The following is a 20,362-nucleotide window of genomic DNA, read 5'->3' on the forward strand; positions in this document are numbered from 1 at the left end:
CTATCTTTAGATTTAGGTCTGTGCTTTTCCTTCTTTGACATTTACGTGAAATCTTTACAACAATACACAACTCTTTTGATTTGCAGTTTTTAAATGCATATAATATAAAGCTAGTTAGTGTAAATTGTGAAATATATAAGAATGTCATTGTAGCAGAACATCAATCATTTGAACCGCACATTAATGGCTCAAACCAAATGAAATAAGCGTATATAAACACAGTCCTGATCTGACGCACTTTGTGTTACAAGGTCAATTAGTTCAGGTTTGTTGCAGTGTTTTTCTTCCTGCTTTGATTTTAGAGAGGATAATACAGTGTTCAGCTCTGCTTAGGCAAACAAGACTAAGTGATTATGAAATGTTCAGCTTGTAAGAGCCATGATATGAAATGGTTAGGCAACCTCAACATTCAGTTCAGTTACTGAGTTCCTCTAATCGTTGCATAATTGTCATCATGTGTTGCTGGCATGTTTCCAGTGGCAGCAGACAGACTATATTCTAGAGCAGCACCCATTTCTCTTTTGGTTCATAATAATCACCAGAGACAAGTTGCACAAAGGCACTGATCTGCTGCTCATTATGGCTATTATCCTGTAGACAAAAGCCAACCCTATGCTCCTCAGCCCCAGTGAGATGTGGGGAGGAGGGGGGCTGCTGGATGTTGTTATGCCTTAGCACTTCATTGCCACATCCTGCAAGCTAATTAATGAATTCTGGTTGTTTTCATATTTCAGCTCCCAAGAAGAAGAGAGGCCAATATCTCCTTTCTACATGAGGTAAGGCCATCTTGCTTTGCATGATAAAGCTTGCAGCACTGGGGGGGGGGAGTATGTTGTTCGGGGCTGTAGGAGTGGGGCAAGCTGTGTGCTGCATCATAGCACAATGGAACCAGCAGTTAGAGGTAAAGCGGGGCAGCGTGCACATGCATCTGTTCGCCACTGTTTTTGTGGAGGAGGAGCCTCAGCATGTTTTGCACATGTTTCAGAAACACCCCCCCCCCCACGCATAATGATTAGATGGTCATTGAGTGAGTGTGGGGAGAATAACAGCTTTAGCTTAAAACGTTTTGTCTGCAACTATTTTGATAATCTATTCATTGTTTCTAATTTTTCAGGCAAAAGAATAGTGAATGTCTAACAGTTAAAAAGATCCATCCCAGTTTCTCAAAGCCCAAAGTGATTTCTTGAAATGTCTTTTGTCAGTCCGATCACACACATATTCAGTTTAATGTGATATAAAACAGAGAAAAGCCGTAAATCTCAATATTTGAGAGGCTGAATTTCTAATTGTTTGTATTAAAAACTCAAAATAGTTAGCAATTTTTGGGTTGATGCTCCCAAATTATAATTAAAAGACAATATATATTTGATTTTATATTTGTTTTTAAATATTGTTGGTATTATACTTACTCAAAATTAACCTACATATATCAATAACAAAAATAATTGTAAATCGAAGCATTAATAATATCTGACTACATCAAACACATATCTAATATATTTGATATAATTTGTTGCATAACTTCCAAAGGTAAGCCAATAATAGTGCATGAAATGACATGCACTATTATTACAAACAGTAAACATCATGTTTCTGCACATACATGTGATAATGTTCCTCTGCAGCCTGAACACACCTACAGTACACCTGATCAATCATCTATGACCCTACTGTCATCTCTTCCCTTTGAACCCTTATCGTACGTTTACCTAAAGCCGTAAAATCACAGCAGCTTGTCCAGCCGGTGTGAACGGCAGGTTCCGCAGTTAGTCATTATGATTTAGCAGTTTTCATCAGGAATGCTTACTGATATGATTTAAGGGCTGATAAGGCTCCTAGGTGGCTGTGTGTGTGATCAAGCAGTACAAATTGGTTTTGATTTTAACACCAAAACTCAGCATAGGTAGTTCTCTACTTCACAGGAAAATTGGAAGAACTGGGAAAATGCACTCAAAAAATGTAAATACACTTTATGACTTATACTGTATATAAATGATACCCTATTTTGAAAAAAATCCCTTCTTAAGAGTTATTTTCGTTGTTGCACCATAGCAGATAACAACATTTTTGTACTTAATACAGATAAGAATTTAGAAGATGTTAATCCAATGCAGCAGTAAACCTAGATTTGTTATAATGTAATAAAACACCAACAAGTTCTACACCGGAGGTTAGTGATAGTCAGTTATGGACAGTACCAAGCTTGGAATTTCGTCATTTTAGAGGCACGGCCATTTGGCCTTTGGTGTCACACGTTTGTTTAGGGCACAAAGGCCACATGCAAGGGCACAAAGGCCATTGAGGGAAACATTTGGATTTGGAGCTTACAAATAAATAACTTCACTTTCTGATAAGAAAAACAAACGAATGACATGGAAAACAAATCACTTTCTTAATATCAATAATGGCAAACATTATAATCATATAGGCCTATGCCTCCTTAATATAAAATAAAATACTCTACTTTGAATAATTAGTATTTGGTATGTTTTCTATCTACTACTTCTCCCATTCACAAAATCAAATACAAATATCTATTAATATGTAACAAATATATTACATTTCAGAGCAGAAGAAACAGCCATCAAGGGTCAAACTCTATACATACATAATCCAGCAGTGCAGAGTGAAGCTCAAACAATCAACTGTATGAACAAGCAATACTTTGGAATGCAAAAGTGTGTGTGTGTGTGTGTGTGTGTGTGTGTGTGTGTGTGTGTGTGTGTGTGTGTGTGTGTGTGTGTGTGTGTGTGTGTGTGTGTGTGTGTGTGTGTGTGTGTGTGTGTGTGTGTGTGTGTGTGTGTGTGTGTGTGTGTGTGTGTGTGTGTGTGTGTGTGTGTGTGTGTGTGTGTGTGTGTGTGTGTCTCTTTAATAACAATTTTCAACTCGAGCCTCAAATTTGCGTGACGCGCTCTCGCGGTAGCCAGAAAACCAAAACAGCAGCCGTTAGCTGTGAGCACACAGAGCTCACAGCTCCTCGTATCTGTTCAGAAACTGGACAAAAGTTAAACATGTACAAACCACAGACTGTCTCTGTGTCACGGCGAATACAGTCGCTGGTTTATTTCTGTCTTTAGGATGTTGTTGTTGTTGTGAGTTTTGGACGGAGCAGCTACAAGTTAGTTTAGCCTGATGGATCCGATCTCCATTCAGAAAACACGCATTTTAAAAGGTTTTTCGCCTGCCGTCTTGTCTGCAGACTTGTCAAAGCATTAATTCATGGTTTTTACTAACCGTTATCAGTATTTTGTTACTTCGGCATAATTAAATCACGGTAAAATATGTTAATTTTGTTGTAGTTGAGTCTACCATAGTATTTACAGCGCGTCCTGTTTGAATGACAGGAGTAAACACAGCTGACAGCCGCAGTGAAACTCCAGTGATTAAAGCGGTCCGTTTTGAACGCAGCATAATGCTGTTCAGAGACCAGACCACTGCTCTGACGCTTGTAAAGCAACTTCGAGATTTTAACAGTGTGAGGGGCACAAAGGCCATGGTGGCCGTAGGACGGACAATTATTTGTGGGGCATAACGGCCAAACCGAGGGGCAACGATGGCCATGGCCGTCATGGCCGCCGTGAAATTCCTACCCTTGACAGTACGTTAAGGATACAATGCTTATCATTGTCCTATTTTACTATGGTATGGGATGTATAATCTCTTTGTGTGCATAACATAATCGCTGTCAGCATACCTCCACGGTAAACCCGAGATTACATTTTATGAAACAGATAAGGTAGGTAGCTTATTTTACAGTCTACAGATTCATTTCTAATATAATCATTGTTGCAGCCCGAGTCTGTTCCAAGAGAGCTGGACTAAGTCTGTTGCACTTCTCTTGCTCACGTTCAGCAATGACTTACTCCATGACCTACTTGTACTTTGTCACCTTCACACTCAGATACACTTTATTTTCTGTCTGCTGAGGTCTATATATACATTACTTCACAAAACAGATTGCCACCTAGATCGATGAGCATACTTTTCTTCTGTGTGTGTGTGTGTGTGTGTGTGTGTGTGTGTGTGTGTGTGTGTGTGTGTGTGTGTGTGTGTGTGTGTGTGTGTGTGTGTGTGTGTGTGTGTGTGTGTGTGTGTGTGTGTGTGTGTGTGTGTGTGTGTGTGTGTGTGTGTGTGTGTGTGTGTGTGTGTGTGTGTGTGTGTGTGTGTGTGTGTGTGTTTACCAAAAGCTTCTAGACTCCTGGCTAATACCTGACTGTGGTGTAATACTGGATTACCTGAATGGGCCCTGGGTACACATTACGGGGGATTTAACTGCTATAAGCTTCTGCTTTAGAGGCTTTGGAGTTGTTTCCTTCTTGCTTTTTATGCCCTAAAGAGCACTTGACTTAAAACCCCAACACCGACAAAACTACGGAAACATATTATTATTTTGTATTTCTACGTTAGAAAGTCTGCAATAAAGCATTTTCATTGAGCTAACTTTAAGCTCTTGTAAAACAAAGACTTGCGCTGTTGGCATTTTTTAAATCGCACTTTTCAAAAATAGCACAATTACACAATTAAACTGCCAGACCTGTCATTTTATGACAGCCCTGACATAACAGTTCAGTAAATGTTACAGACACCATAATACAAACTGAATACAAAACACAGCTGCTGACTAAACTGTCATTAATTCAAACAGTTATTTTGTATCTTTCAAGGCAATATTTCAACATTTTGAGAAATATTTGTGTTATTGTTCTATTCTTAATTTTGGGACCAAGAGTAAGATGCAATACCACTACCATCTTCACTAGCTTTTTCCAAAGGTAAAAGAAAGGGCTGGTTTTACAGGGTTTTTGTTCCAGACTATTGTTCTGGACGGACGCAGTTCTCTTCCTGGAATCTCCAATGGTTCTTTTTGGCGCATTTCCACTACAGGGCGGAGCTCGCTTTAAGCGTGCCGTACCGGCCCGTTTTTGGTTGCGTTTCCACTTGGCGTAGTTCCGGCTAGCGGTTACTATTTCACAGTTTTTCTGGCCCCATAAAATCGTGGTTCTAGGGCCAGGAACAACCAGGTTGAGTCGGGCTGAGTATGCTAAACTAGAGAGAGAATCGCTGGCAAGGGGGCTACAACTACAACAAGATGAACATATTTGACCGTGATTAAATTGTAATGCACGTTTCAAAATGATGCCGAAGTAACAACATATTGATACCGGTTAGTAAAAACCATGAATTAATGCTTTGACAAGTCTGAAGACAGACGGCTGGCGAAAATCCTTTTAAAATGCGTGTTTTCTGAATGGAGATCGGCTAAGCTAACGCAGTATATGCTCCGACCGTTCACACTCACAACAACGGCCTATACAGACATAAATAAATCAGCGAATGTATTCGCCATGACACAGGCAGTCTGTGGTTTGTACTTGTTTAACTTGTTGTCTAGTTTCTGAACAGATATGAGGAGCTGTGAGCTCTGAGTGCTGACAGAGACGGCTGATGTTGTTTTTCTGTGGTTCTCATTGAAGATGACGTCACGGCTCCGCCTACACTGCGTTACTATAGTTACTGCCCTAGCTACTAAACTGTAATAGAAACGCAGCATAAAGTGAGCCAGTCCTAAAAAGGCCTAACGAGGCCTAGCCATACCGAGCGAGGCCCTGTAGTGGAAATGCGCCATTAGAAACCTCAAGATGACAACAAGTCTAGGGATTGTTGCTGATGAGCTAGTTCATCAGAATTTAAGTTGAAAACTATTTCTAAATTACACCATAACTTTTCAGAGACTCAGTGGAATGAAACCGTTGGGTTGATTTGCTGTTAATTAGATTGTATGTCTGCTGGGATAAACTGGGTACCAAACCCAAAGATAATTACAAGACTCTTATCCTTCAAAGGGCACCATTTTTTGCTTTCAGTTTAGCCAACTTGCAGAATCTGCCTGGTAGTAGTTGTAGTACTCCTCACTGCATTAACCTAAATCCAATGTCATGTTTGCTGGATGACTGGATCAGACCGTGACTAAACAACTAAAACTTGGACCATCCCGATTGTCCCTGTTGTCATCCCAATAACTCAAGCACAATCAAACACTGATTTGATAGATAAAGAATGAAACTAGAAAGGCAGGGAGTGACTTTAGAGGTATCCGAATATAAAGACTTCATAACTCTGGTAACTTTCTTACAGCTAGGGAATGAAATTAGACCATCATGTGTTGTAAAGCTCTTCAGCTGATCAGTTCCCGATCAAACAATTGACTCTTGATCATAGTATTATTTTATATGTTTAGATCATATGTGTTTAAGAAAGCTGTTGGTTTGGCTTAATCATGTTCTGGTGGTGATATCCTTGCTGAGTTTCTTATGCAATGACTTTTCCCGATTGCTTCATGGTCTCTTTTGCCAGTAGTTTGTGACTCGGTCGTTATTGCCCGTCAGGAGCCAAAACCTTTTCCTATCAGAGTGGTTTCACTCTGTTGCATCTTTATTTATGACACTTTCGGTGATTTGCTGAATTGCCACATATTGTCTATACTGTGCCAGACCTTGGACTATTTAGAACGATGAACGCTTCCTCAAGATATTTGGTTACCAAATGGTTCACATTTGACTCTAACAAACTGTTCATTAACATCCTAAACTTACTTATCCTGGCCCTGAAACCAGTCATCTGGTTGAGTGTGGGTTGGGTCAGGGTGTGGTTCCTTGCACTCGGAGTCGGGCTAACGTCCACGCTAGCTGCTACATGCTTTGCATTTAGGTGATACTTTAGGCTTGATGTGCTGCGGTGATATGCAAATTCTTTTTTGCATAATTTGCACACAACCGTGCTCTTGTCGACGCTTCCATCCGTCCGTTTTTTAAAACAAAATGTCCCATCCACGGGGCCGACCAAAGCGGTCTCATCAGCTTGTTCGTTCATGTTTGACTATTGTTCACCGTGGTTTGTTGTTGTTTGAAGTCCCATGCTGAAGTCATGAACGTTAGTTGGTGCTCCAGTATAATCGGTACGCCTGAAACTCATCCAGTGAGAAACGTTCCGCTGTGCAAAAATAAGTGCGATTAAAGTGCGATAAATGCGTTAATTTTTGTGTAATTAATTAATCTTAATTAACGCGTTAAAGTCCCGGCCCTAATAAGAACACTTATATCTCATCACGGACCGATATGGTAGAAGATCTGTGCCCATACTTGCCAACCCTCCCGATTTTCGCGGGAGACTCCCGATTTCATAGCCCTCTCCCGATTTCCTCCCGGGGTCATATATCTCCCGCATTTCTCCCGATTTCTAACAAAATCAGATTTACTCAGGACTGTTTCCACTCGGACTTTAATACAGCTACACCATTGTTTGGTTTCCATGGTAGCACGTCCCTTTAGTAGCGCACGCAACTGAAAGTCTGAGAGGGTGAGGAAGACAGTCACAGCAAGCAGAGCAACTCGACCCTCTGCTCACTCCTTTCCTGCCCACACGTATGCTCCATCAAGGATGGTGCTACAGGCAGCAAGGCCGTGCACTAGCAACTACAATAAGCATGTTAATGTTAATCTAACACAGCCCCGCGGTTTTGAAATGCTCCCGATTTCTGAGGTCTCAAGGTTGGCAAGTATGTCTGTGCCTGAACAGAGTTTGTGTATTTCAAATGATCTACAGCCCAAAACACCATATAAGGAGTTTTTGTAATAAAACTTCATTCTTGTTTGTATTCTGAGAAATGGGGGCTGTTCCCTATAGGGCCCCAAACGGTCTGAGGGACCACACATTTAAAACAAAAAAGGGTAAAAAAATATAGACCGGATTTATTTTTCCCTCATGAAATATGCTCGAAAATGATTGTGACTCAGAAGAAGAAACTTTAAAGTTAAATTCACTATATTGCTCACGTGAGTTGTCGTTGTGCTTTAACGTGGAATGAGAAGTTGCACCTTGTTTTTAAGGTTCACAAAACAAAAAGTGTTGGGAACTTCTGCCGTAAACTCAGTGTCAGATTCAGTGCTTAAATTGCAGCATAGGGCATGGTGCATTTCCCAACGTCTGATAACCATCTCCCCCTGGGAACAATGCCAGTTATATAATTGTCCTTCTAGTCACTTTTAAATAGCCGTTTGCAGCTTGGTGGACGGTCCTCAAACATTCAGGACGGATCTTCACACTCCATAATTCAGGCTTTATTGTGTCCGCTGCACTTGATGAATTCATGTCTTTGACATTTGCAAGCATTAAGTTCTAAGGTTAAGTCAACATCAGTAAGCCATTAAACAGTTTTCTGTTGCTTTAACCTGTTGCGTTAAGTGCCAAGTTTATTATTAGGCAGTGGCCTAATGTTTTTCTTGCACTGCCCAGAGATAATCAATTTTAGTCCGAAGCAACTGCGAGCATTAACTTTCATCCTTCTCTGTCTAAATAAATTAAACTGAACTAAATGTAAAGGATTTTTCTACTCTTGGTCACAGATGTTAAAACTGCATTTTTAACATAATGATTATTTTAATTAGTTAAGCTCATCAAAGGGATCATCTGGTAATGCATGGTTCACTACCATAACTTAGATAATGCTGTTGAATAGATCCTCTTCATGTCATTGCATGTCTTTGCCATTTCACACAGGTCACAGTCACCTTCCCAGTGTATGAACACTCCATTGTTATCGCTGCTGTGCACTGTACTCTGGAAAGTTGTGCTATTACTGTCAACACCATTGTTTATGGGAGATTTTTCAGGTCACCCCTGTACATGATGACGTAGCTGTACTCCAGGAAAAGCTTAACTGACGTCTGTTAGTTTGTGAAAGCCGTGTTGTTGGGAAGTAAAGAGGCAGATTGGAGCAAAAATTACACCAGGAAGTATCAGGAAAATGTTTCTTTCTGGCTCTTTAAGTTAGTTCTTCAATTGAGAAAGTCTTTATTTAGAGGCACGTTGCACTAAAAGGAGTGCTAAGACGTTGAATGTTACAGGGACTGTGAGAGATGCAAGGCAGATCCCATTCTAAACCAGGGCTCTCAACTAACTTTTTTCCCCATCCTCCCGGAACCGTCCGAAATACAATCTAAGCCGTCCCGAAATTAATGTGGACCGTCCCGAATTTAAAATGTTCAAAATCATTCAAAGTGACCTTTAACATAAATAAAACATCATACAAATCATTAGATGATAATTCATCAACCTTTTTATTTGAGTAAATCATTCAATCATAAACAAAGGCCAAATATATTTAAACAAACATACAAACGAGAAAATTACTCTAATATTGAATCCAATCAAGTCCCATCCAATTATCAAAACAATCCAACACTGTGTCCTGAAGACAGAACCCAGAGTAACCACTAACCAGGATGAGAGTCTGTAACACAGTCAAGAGACCTTTACAAACGGCCCCGCCCCCTCGCACACAGACGGGTGAGAGAGAGATCTCGTCTGGATTGGAAAGCTCGAAAATACATCATAGAACGCATGTTGTAGTCTTATTGCATATTAGAAACGGAGTTGGTGAAACTAAAACTGCGATATAATGTGTATGTAGCAATAATACATATGACATATTTTTTAAATGTCTCCAGTACCGATAAAAAGTCCGATAACGTCGTTGCTTAACCTTACCACTGTTTTTAATAATTCCGACCTGGGGCCCGTTTAACACCGGGGCTCGGTACCCATCCCTACATGGGGAGAGGCGCAGCATATTGCTAAGGACTAAATACGATGGAGGGTTCTCTTCTCAGCCTTATTACCCATAGGGGATGAAGAAGTAAATAAAGAGGCCGGCGCTCCAGGGTCTGGTTCTGCTGTGCGTTTTTGTGATGTAACGGTAAAATATTTCAGAATTCCTCCACGGGATGCCATTGTACATCACTCAACCCGCGAAATACACACACTCAATACATAGCTAGACCCGCAACAGCCAGCGGCACAGCCGGCGGCACAGCTGTAGCTACGTGTGTGTGTGTGTGTGTGTGTGTGTGTGTGTGTGTGTGTGTGTGTGTGTGTGTGTGTGTGTGTGTGTGTGTGTGTGTGTGTGTGTGTGTGTGTGTGTGTGTGTGTGTGTGTGTGTGTGTGTTTCGCGGGTTGCTAAATGTTTTGTGTGTATTTATGTTGACAAGGAGATTTAATAACTGTGTGCTACACAAAACGTGCAGTCGGTTTCATTTTCATCGCCGTTTGTAGTTTTAGCAGGGTATTTTTATTTGAACTCTCGTCCCAAATTCGTCCCAAAATTATTTTTTATCCTCCCCGACACTATTTTTTTCGACGACGGGACGTCCTTAAGCTCGAGCCCTGCTAAACGTAGAAAACGTAACTCTTTATTTCTTAGATTCTATGCCTAAAGTGAATTTTTATTGATTATGCAAATCGCAAAAAATATCACCTTGCTTACATTATTGCAACATATCCTAATATATTAAATCTTATCCACTGCATCACCATACTGTAAGCATCGCCATACATACACAGCTCTTATGGTAGCTCTTCAATAACAAACTAAAATGTTAAGATCAAATTTTGACATTTAATTCAAGTTGAAGATATTTCAATTTAGGTATAAGCATACCCCTCTACACATTATCTAACCACCCATCATTTGCTTCGTAGTTCTCCACTTGGATTTTTGTTAAAAATATTAAGAGTACTGGCCATACAGTATACGCTATTGTTAGACTTACCGGTAGTCATAGATGCCGGTCACTTTGCTCTCAGAGGACCTACTTGCTCTTGCCCTGCGCTGAACACAGCTAAAGTTAACACTCACTCATGCACACTAGATGCCTTGATCACCTAGGGCCAGAACCAGAGCCTGGGGGATTTTCTCCGTTGCTCAGTGACCTGTTGTGACCACCTGTTTCTGTAGCTCACCTTGCCCTCTTGTTTTTCTTTCAGTAACCATCTCTCTCCTGTCTACTGCAGACCAGATGTGGTGAAGTAAGTCAACTTAATAATTGTTGTTGTCTTGTAAATAACTCATTTATTCATTTATGATTGTAACACTTTGATTGGACAATAAGGTTTCAATTTATTAACCATTTTATTTGTTGTTGTCTCGGTCTTCAGTATTCTGGACAGGACAATCCGTTCAGCAGTGGAGCAGCACCTCTTCAATGTTCACCCTGTAGAGGGTCAAAGTTCAGAGGGCAGCGAGTTAACGTGTCCATCGTCTCCAAGGGAGACACCGACTGCCCGTCAGAGACGTCGACACCAGAGAGAGCAGCAGGAGGAGGGGCTGAGACATAAAGAGAAAAACAGGTACAATATGTCCATCATCGTTCGCGTTGGTAGCTGATGGTACCCGCGTTGGATTAGTTGCAGTTTGTCTTAGGTAGCAACAAGGCAATGTTCTTATAGGACGACTGTGGCTGCGAGGGAGTGCGGTCGTCTTTCAACCAGAAGGTTGTGGGTTCGATCCCAGCCCATGCAGTCAACATGTCGATGTATCCTTGAGCAAGATACTTAACCCTGAGTTGCTCCCGATGGCATGGCCAACGGTGTGTGAATGTGTATCTATTAGGGATGCCAGCGATTATTCGATTATTCGAATATTCGCTACAGTCTCCATAATCGAATATTATTTTTTATAATCGATTTTCTTTTTCTGGCTTAGTTTCAACCAAAATATATATAAATATATGCTAATAATAGTAATAGTATTAATAATTGTAAATGGCCATTGGTCACACCACCAGTTTGTTTTACTGTAAACTTGGAGGAAGCCTGCGTGCAGAGCAGACTGCTGCTGCAGCAGCTACACACCGCCCCCACCCCCCCTCTCCCTCACACGTGCGACTAAAGATGAACAGAGCGGCAGGTAAAAAGAGTTCCTCCTTGTGGAACTACTTCGAACTTACAAGTCCAAAGGAAGTTAAATGCAAGCTCTGCGAAAAGACGTTGGTCTATCACAGCTCAACCTCAACAATGCGTTCGCATTTGAGTGCTAAGCCAAAGAGGTTACAGAGAAAGACGCAGCACAGCCGGCCATTACCAACTTCACTTCAAGGCCACGTCGTTGTGATGACATGCTTGTTTGTTGTTTGTACTGTTAAACATGTTACAGTAAAGAAAACAACGGAATTCCTTTTTTCTTTTTTTTCCTCTCCCGCGGGGGGTGGGGGGTCGGTCGAATAATCGATTATTATTCGCCAGGGCTGCCGAATAATCGATTTTGATCATGGTCAGTTTCTGGCAACCCTAGTATGTATGTTAGTGCATGTCCTAACATACACTGCTCAGTATGAATGGGTGAACGACATGTAGTATGTAAAGCGCTTTGAGGGGTCTTAAAGACTGGATAAAGCGCTATATAAGTACAGTCCATTTACCATTTATTTTTTCAATGTTAATCAAAGTCACATTTTCCTTGATTTGAGTGCAGACAATTATTTCTTATGACTATATAACATACACTAGTACATTTTAAATTGTCTTATTTTGCAGACATATATATATATATATACTGTGTGTATATGTGTATGTACATTGGGGCAAACACATATTTAGTCAGCCACCAATTGTGCAAGTTCTCCCACTTAAAAAGATGAGAGAGGCCTGTAATTATCATCCTAGGTATACCTCAACTATGAGAGACAGAATGAGAAAAGAAAATCCAGAAAATCACATTGTCTGATTTTTAAAGAATTTATTTGCAAATTATGGTGGAAAATAAGTATTTGGTCAATAACAAAAGTTAATCTCAATACTTTGTTATATACCCTTTGTTGGCAATGACAGAGGTCAAACGTTTTCTGTAAGTCTTCACAAGGTTTTCACACACTGTTGCTGGTATGTTGGCCCATTCCTCCATGCAGATCTCCTCTAGAGCAGTGATGTTTTGGGGCTGTTGCTGGGCAACACGGACTTTCAACTCCCTCCAAAGATTTTCTATGGGGTTGAGATCTGGAGACTGGCTAGGCCACTCCAGGACCTTGAAATGCTTCTTACGAAGCCACTCCTTCATTGCCCGGGCGGTGTGTTTGGGATCATTGTCATGCTGAAAGACCCAGCCACGTTTCATCTTCAATGCCCTTGCTGATGTCCTTGTTGTCACTCAAAATCTCACGATACATGGCCCTATTCATTCTTTCCTTTACACGGATCAGTCGTCCTGGTCCCTTTGCAGACAAACAGCCCCAAAGCATGATGTTTCCACCCCCATGTTTCACAGTAGGTATGGTGTTCTTTGGATGCAACTCAGCATTCTTTCTCCTCCAAACACGTCTAGTTGAGTTTTTACCAAAAAGTTCTATTTTGGTTTCATCCGACCATATGACATTCTCCCAATCCTCTTCTGGATCATCTAAATGCTCTCTAGCTAACTTCAGACGGGCCTGGACATGTACTGGCTTAAGCAGGGGGACACGTCTGGCACTGCAGGATTTGAGTCCCTGGCGGCGTAGTGTGTTACTGATGGTAGCCTTTGTTACTTTGGTCCCAGCTCTCTGCAGGTCATTGACTCGGTCCCCCCGTGTGGTTCTGGGATTTTTGCTCACCGTTCTTGTGATCATTTTGACCCCACGGGGTGAGATCTTGCGTGGAGCCCCAGATCGAGGGAGATTATCAGTGGTCTAGCATGTCTTACATTTTCTAATAATTGCTCCCACAGTTGATTTCTTCACACCAAGCTGCTTACCTATTGCACCTTCAGTCTTCCCAGCCTGGTGCAGGTCTACAATTTTGTTTCTGGTGTCCTTTGACAGCTCTTTGGTCTTGGCCATAGTGGAGTTTGGAGTGTGACTGTTTGAGGTTGTGGACAGGTGTCTTTTATACTGATAACGAGTTCAAACAGGTGCCATTAATACAGTTAACGAGTGGAGGACAGAGGAGGCTCTTAAAGAAGAACTTACAGGTCTGTGAGAGCCAGAAATCTTGTTTATTTGTAGGTGACCAAATACTTATTTTACCGAGGAATTTACCAATTAATTCAATAAAAATCCTACAATGTGATTTCCTGGATTCTTTCCCCCCATTCTGTCTCTCATAGTTGAAGTGTACCTAGGATGAAAATTACAGGCCTCTCATCTTTGAGAGTGGGAGAACTTGCACAATTGGTGGCTGACTAAATACTTGTTTGCCCTACTGTATATATACATTTGAAACGTGCATATTTTCAATGGCTTATGGTTTCTCCTTGTGGGTTTAATATTAAGGATTTTAATATCTAGTTTTATTGAGTGTCTATTTTAGATTTGTGCACATGCCATTCATTGCAAATTGATGTTGTTTTTTATGGCTTTTGGTAATGTTATTGCTCACTATTGTGCCATTCGCTTAAGTTGGACGACAAGTGATATAGCAATTGCAGGACACCAAATCATACCATAAATAAAAGGTTGAGAACAGTTTTAAATATTGGTATTGCAACAGAAAACTATGATGAATATTTGTAATATTGCTGTGCCGGTAAAGCACAATAATATGCCAGACTTAAAGCTGCTCTCGGTGACTGGCTGCTGTACTACAACTTCCAGTCAGTGTTTTTGGTAAACATTTGTTACGGTTTCATTCTGCGGTAAGTTCGTCCACTGAGACATAGCACAGTCATAACAACTGGAGTCATTGCAGTAAGAGACACTAATCCTTGTTGATGGAGAAGTCTGAGGAATCAGTGAGGCATGGACTAGAGCAATGCATTTGTCCGAGGACGTCATAGAAAGTAAATAAGAGCGTGGTCTGTAACTTGACAGTCAATAGAATTAGCACTAAAGCTAAACAGCACATGTAAATTAGTAATCGGTATGACGATGGCATTTATTTTCTGGAAGCATTTGACCCGATGTCAAGCTGATAAAGACAGACCAAAGTATGCAACAGAGGGAGTGAGATGGAAAGCAGATTCACTTCCTAACTGACTTCTATTCTGTCTGAGAGCAGAGCGGCGTCCAGCCAAGCAGACAAGGAGAACATCCCGTCGAGCGCAGCGAGCAGCACTGGCAGCGTGAGTGAGGACACGGGCAGCAGGGTGAACTCACAGGGAGGCCAGGACGCTCACGCCGAGCAAACCCCAAAACCCAGGAAGTGGAAACACAGCCCGACCCTGGTGCAGCTCACAGACAACCAGGACGCCCAAGAAGTGAGTCATCACAGGCAGCATCTCTCTTTTTGTGTTGCTTTAATATTTTCTCCCACTATTGAAGGTCAGTCTTAGGTGTAGGTCATTAGACTGAAAGAAAGCACGTTTCTTTCAGTGGTTTGAAAAGTATTAAAAGTTGATAAATCAATTTAGCCAAAATTAAGGCTATTAAAAAGTATTAAACGGCGTTTTCCAAAGTATTACATTTTGTAGCTTGTTTTCAATAAGTATATAAATTGTTCAAAGAGGTTGTATTCTACAGTGTGCCTGAATGTAATCACTGCGTAGGTGTGTAGTGTGATTCTGTGTAGTTTATTTATGGCATCCCGTTGGATTTGACCTCATCTGAATAGGACATCGCGTGCTCACGGCTTGATGGCGTGCAAAGGTCTGTTTACGCCGGTTGTTAAACAACGTCGTTATGGAGAAATGCACGTTTGCGTCCAAATGGTTGGAAGATAAGGAGGAAGGACAATCAATGCTGAATATAGTCAATGTGAGGTCAAGTGTGTCGCCAATTTAACCGGTTAAAACTCGAAGTGGCGATGAGGTCTTAAAATGTATGGAAAGGGTCTTAAAAAGTATTACCCTTGACTTCAGGATTCCTGCATAGACCCTGAAACAATATCATGGCTACTTTAGATGGTATTGTAGATTGTAATTCAAAACGTGCAAATGTTACGCACCACCAACAGTAAACAGGATTCTCAGTCATAACGTTGATCATCACCACCAGAGATCTTCTCCTGAAATCCACCTGTGTTGCATATTGGTTGGTGAAGCATTCGGGTCAACCTCCCTTTCTGCCTCATTTCTGACTCATTTCAAATAATTGTTGGTTGCCGTCAGCAAGAATTGCTAAATGCGGACAGCGGTGAGTTGGAAGATGACAGGAAGCACGATGCAGCTGCCTAATGGGTCCCTGCCGTTCCCATTGTACAGCGCCATGTAATTTGCAGCATCAATTGTCAACCACTTTTTCCAGAAGCAGTGCAGATGTAATGGCCGTTTTATGAGAGCACAATTTGCCCTAGCTTTTATCCACCAAAGAAAAGGATGCCCCGGAGAGCAACTTCTCAACTGTTGATAAAGAAAACAATGTTGAGTACTCAAATATAGGGGAAATAATAGAGATTGAGTTACTTTGGAAACCATCCTGTCGAAGCTTCTGCTCGGGTTACAAGATACTTATCAACAGGGAGAGATGTTGCTCTACCGTTTTTGCCAACATCAAGTTGTATTAAATTAATTGTAGCCGATGTAAGAAAAGGTATACAGATTTAAATAATTTGTAACATGATTTGTTAAACAACAGACCATACCATCAGGATATTTAGTCTATGAAGAGTTTCTGAATTTAATACATATAAAAATTGCAAAGTAAAATAACTAAAACGTATTATGTATTTTGGACCTTTCTGAAATGTCTCCTTCACACAGAATATCAACTGGTGCAGTCTTAGGCCCCGGCCACACGAGGACGATAACGGTCGTTTCCGTTACCGTTCTGTGTCATATAGACCATTCTGCCACACTAGGACGACCGAATGCGGCACTAAACGACTGCGGTAACGATAACGGGTCCCAAGGTGGTCGGATAGAACGGCATACGCAACGCTCTGGGGGGTCCAACGGCTCCGTGTGTACGCCCTATACGATAATTTTCTGATAATGATGAGGCAATAGCCCCTCCTCTCCCCACCTCTGCTGCTCACCCCCGCGTCAAAGTAAACTGCACACTGAATTCAGATTATTTATCTTTCTCTCGATATGGACCTAAACGCGAGTGAAGTCTAATCTGACAGGACGGAGACACGCAGCTCTGCTCACCTGCAGCTCCTCCCGCTGCAGCAAAACACACACTTCAAGTCAGATCATCACCCTTAGCTATTTTAATTACCTCTCAAACTCCCTAAACTAGTTATAAATATGTTTATTTTTACAGTCGGCCGGGTCACTGATTACTGGATGAGCTGCTGCATGAGACAGACACTGGCGCTGTCCGAAGAGAGGGAGGAAAAAGAGAGGCTCTGTGTATTTTATTATTATATTATATAGAGTCGTTATTCATTTGTTTTAAAGCTCAATAAATAACAAAGAAGACCTTTGACCGGCACTTTTATAATTTTGTCCGGAAGATTTAAACTTTAATACATGCTGACTGGCGAAAAACTCTGCCCGGTTCCCTCGGCCCCCACCGCGGAGAATAAACAGAAGGGCAACCAAGACAACCATGCTTCTTCGCTGCTTTTGTGGAGGAAGTTACAGCGCCACGTACAGGCTCAGCATATGTACTGCAGCTTCTCCAGCGGTTGGAGCTAAACGGAGCGGTCTCGTGTGGGCAGACACTATCCGGTGTCTATTGCGTGTGGACGGAAGCCTTTTTGCGATTGCGTTTGCGTATGCGTTTTACCGTTATCGTCCTCGTGTGGCCGGGGCCTAAACCCATCCTTGTATCCATCTCATGCTGTCCCAGCATCCAGGTCAAGTGTACCTGTAGGATCAGATAATAAAACACTTGCTCAGCTCTCTCGTCTGCATACCCAGATGCCGTGAGTCAGACCCTACAGTGGTGTCACACAGTCAATAAAAGGAGTGTGTGAAAGCAGTCAAAGGGTGTGAAACATGTAGCTTCAGTAACACGACCCTCTGTCCGCGGACTCTTCTGACACTGCAGCAAGTGCGACTATTATTCCCAATTGGTTCCTGAATGAAGTGTGCTAATGTAAAGTTCAGCTGACTGATGTAAACAGATCAATTCAGTTTACACTCTCACGCTTAACTGCAACCCCAGGCCTTTACATACGAGTACAGACACTCGATGCCTTGACACACTTATGGTCTATATGCAGGAGCTCCAACAATTGTGATTGGTTGGGTGACTGGCGTTGAGTTGCTGACAGCAGAGGTTTGATGTTGTTGAGGATGTGAGTATCTTTCGGTGTGAACAGCTGTCTCTGAATGTAAGCTTGGTGGGTCAAGAGCCACTGAGGGTAAGGAGCTCTGCAAGCATCACAGGTGCTTCTCTGGTGCTGTTCCGTGTACAGAAACACTGCACCAAACAATGAATACAGTTTGTTTAGTTCCATGTCATTTTATTTTTTTCGGTGAATAAAATTAACTAAAAGCCCAAAGTTCCCTCAATAGGGAGTTTCTCTCAAACGGACGGGGATTAAAGGTAAAACCACTGAATAAAGTAGTTTCATGTGTTTCTCCAGGGCAGTTTGGCGCTGCTAACCGAGCTAGCTCAGCTTGTTGCTCTGATAACTTAAGATCCAGACGTCCGTGACTAAAATCCTTCATCCGGTTAGTATAAAATAAATATAGTTAGAAAAATACCAATTGTATAGCATTAAAGTTCAAGAAATGATGGTTTGCGGACAAAAAAAACTGTCTTTTCTTCAATTCCTGTATTTTTTCATATCGCAATATATATCGCAGGGGGAAATGCGTGCAGCCCTAAGCACAGTGTCACAGTAGAGGCACACAATTCAAATATGAACCTAAAAATGTGCCTAATATGTCCTCTTTAAGTACTTTGTAAGCCTGTGTTTTTTAAAAATGCTCTGACAGCATGTTGTCAAGACTTACGGCATTTTAACAAAAAGAACCTCAAAACATTTCTAAGAAAGGTTTAAAGATGATAATCCAAAAAGCTTCATGAAAGAAATCAACATTGGTTTTGATCGGATATGCTAATACAACAAAGTTTGTCCTGTTTTGATAGAAAAACTTGTCACAAAATCATCTGATGCAGATAGTTAATTACATTACATTACATTGCATTTAGCTGACGCTTTTATCCAAAGCGACTTTCAATAAGTGCGTTCGACCAACAAGATACAAACTTGAAGAAAACAGAATCATATAAGTACATCAGGTTTCATAGAGCTAAAACATTTCAAGTGCTACTCAACTGGCTTTAGGTAAGCCAGCCCTTTATTAGTATATAAGTACTTTGATAGTAATTTTAGTCGAAAGAGATGAGTTTTCAGTCTGCGCCGGAAGGTGTGTAAGCTATCTGCTGTCCTGATGTCAATGGGGAGCTCATTCTACCATTTTGGAGCCAGGATAGCAAACCCACGTGTTTTTGCTGATGGGAACTTGGATCCCCCTCGCAGTGCGGGTGCAGCGAACTGTTTGGCTGATGTTTGCTGATGTTTGGCACGTGCTGGGGTGTACAGTTTAACCATGTCCTGGATAGGGATGGGAATTTGAAAGCAAATGTATATTCGAATATTCGACCCCCCAAAAAACGGTTAACCGGTTAACCGAAATGTACATATCCTATAAAAAAATAAATAAAATGTTTTCAATAATTTTTGGAAATAAATTGATACATGTTCAGTCGAATTTGTAAAATGTATTGAACTGGTGATCACAGTTTGACAGCTATAGGCCTACAGCTTTCATGTGTGGAGGCGATTCACAATCAGCCCAGCTGTAGAGAAGACCCTCTCAGCTGGAACGGAGGTTGTGGGTATAGCAAGGTATAGCATGTATAAGTTTAATTTGGCATAGTTTGACCTCTACACCACAATCACTAACCTGGTCGAAATATTTCCACACATTACTCTTTTTGACGCCATGTCTGTTGTGTAGGACTCTTCTTGGAGTGTAAATAATTACCGGACTATGACTGGTAAAATATGTTGAATACCGGCAAAACTAAATCTCTCCTGTGAAAATGTCTATGTACTTTGCCGCCACACACGGTTGCCAAGCAGCGCTTATTGTTGTTTAGGCTGGCCACTCATGTGTCGCGAGTGTTGACAGGGGGCGGGGGAGCACGCTCAACTGTTAGCGCCGGAACCTCGCAATGGCTGCGGAGCGCATTTGCGCCACATTTGGGCCTAAGATGAGGTTTGAGTCTGCGTGATCTGCGTGTAGGGAGGGGCAGCAGCCATATCATTGGCTAGATCTGATGGATTTGGACATAAACGCGAGTGAAGTATAACCGGACGCAAGAGAGAGAGATCAGCAGCTCTGCCCGCTGTGAGGGACCGGTGAGCGGAGCAAAACACACCTTTAGACGTCACCTAACACATTTAGCTATGGCACTGTCGTATACATTGAATTATTCCATTTGATAATATGTAATCAACTTAGGCATCACTCCCAAAAACAATTAATCAAAAATATTCATAACTCATATTCGAAAACCTGAATAATTTCGAATATTCTAATATTCGATTAATCGTTCCCATCCCTAGTCCTGGATGTAGGAAGGGCCAGATCCATTCACAGCATGGTACGCTAGTACCAGTGTCTTGAAATAGATTCTAGCAGTTACCGGAAGCCAGTGAAGGGAGCGGAGGAGCGGAGTGGGAACATTTTGGAAATGAATGTTTGAATATGTGC

General features: G+C 41.5%; 1 protein-coding gene across 3 annotated transcripts in view; it reads left to right on the forward strand.

Moving 5' to 3' along the window:
* Positions 1 to 20,362, forward strand: part of fam13a (family with sequence similarity 13 member A) — a 78,174-nt gene that overhangs the window by 37,193 nt on the left and 20,619 nt on the right. For all 3 annotated transcript variants that reach the window (XM_034086530.2, XM_034086522.2, XM_034086539.2), the window contains exons 9-12: positions 735 to 776; positions 10,822 to 10,863; positions 10,993 to 11,184; positions 14,803 to 15,001. In XM_034086530.2, coding sequence (XP_033942421.1) covers positions 735 to 776; positions 10,822 to 10,863; positions 10,993 to 11,184; positions 14,803 to 15,001 — 475 coding nt within the window. The remainder of the gene's footprint in view (positions 1 to 734; positions 777 to 10,821; positions 10,864 to 10,992; positions 11,185 to 14,802; positions 15,002 to 20,362) is intronic.

Source organism: Pseudochaenichthys georgianus, chromosome 1, assembly GCF_902827115.2.
Source record: "Pseudochaenichthys georgianus chromosome 1, fPseGeo1.2, whole genome shotgun sequence".
NCBI classification, from domain to species: Eukaryota; Metazoa; Chordata; class Actinopteri; order Perciformes; family Channichthyidae; genus Pseudochaenichthys; species Pseudochaenichthys georgianus.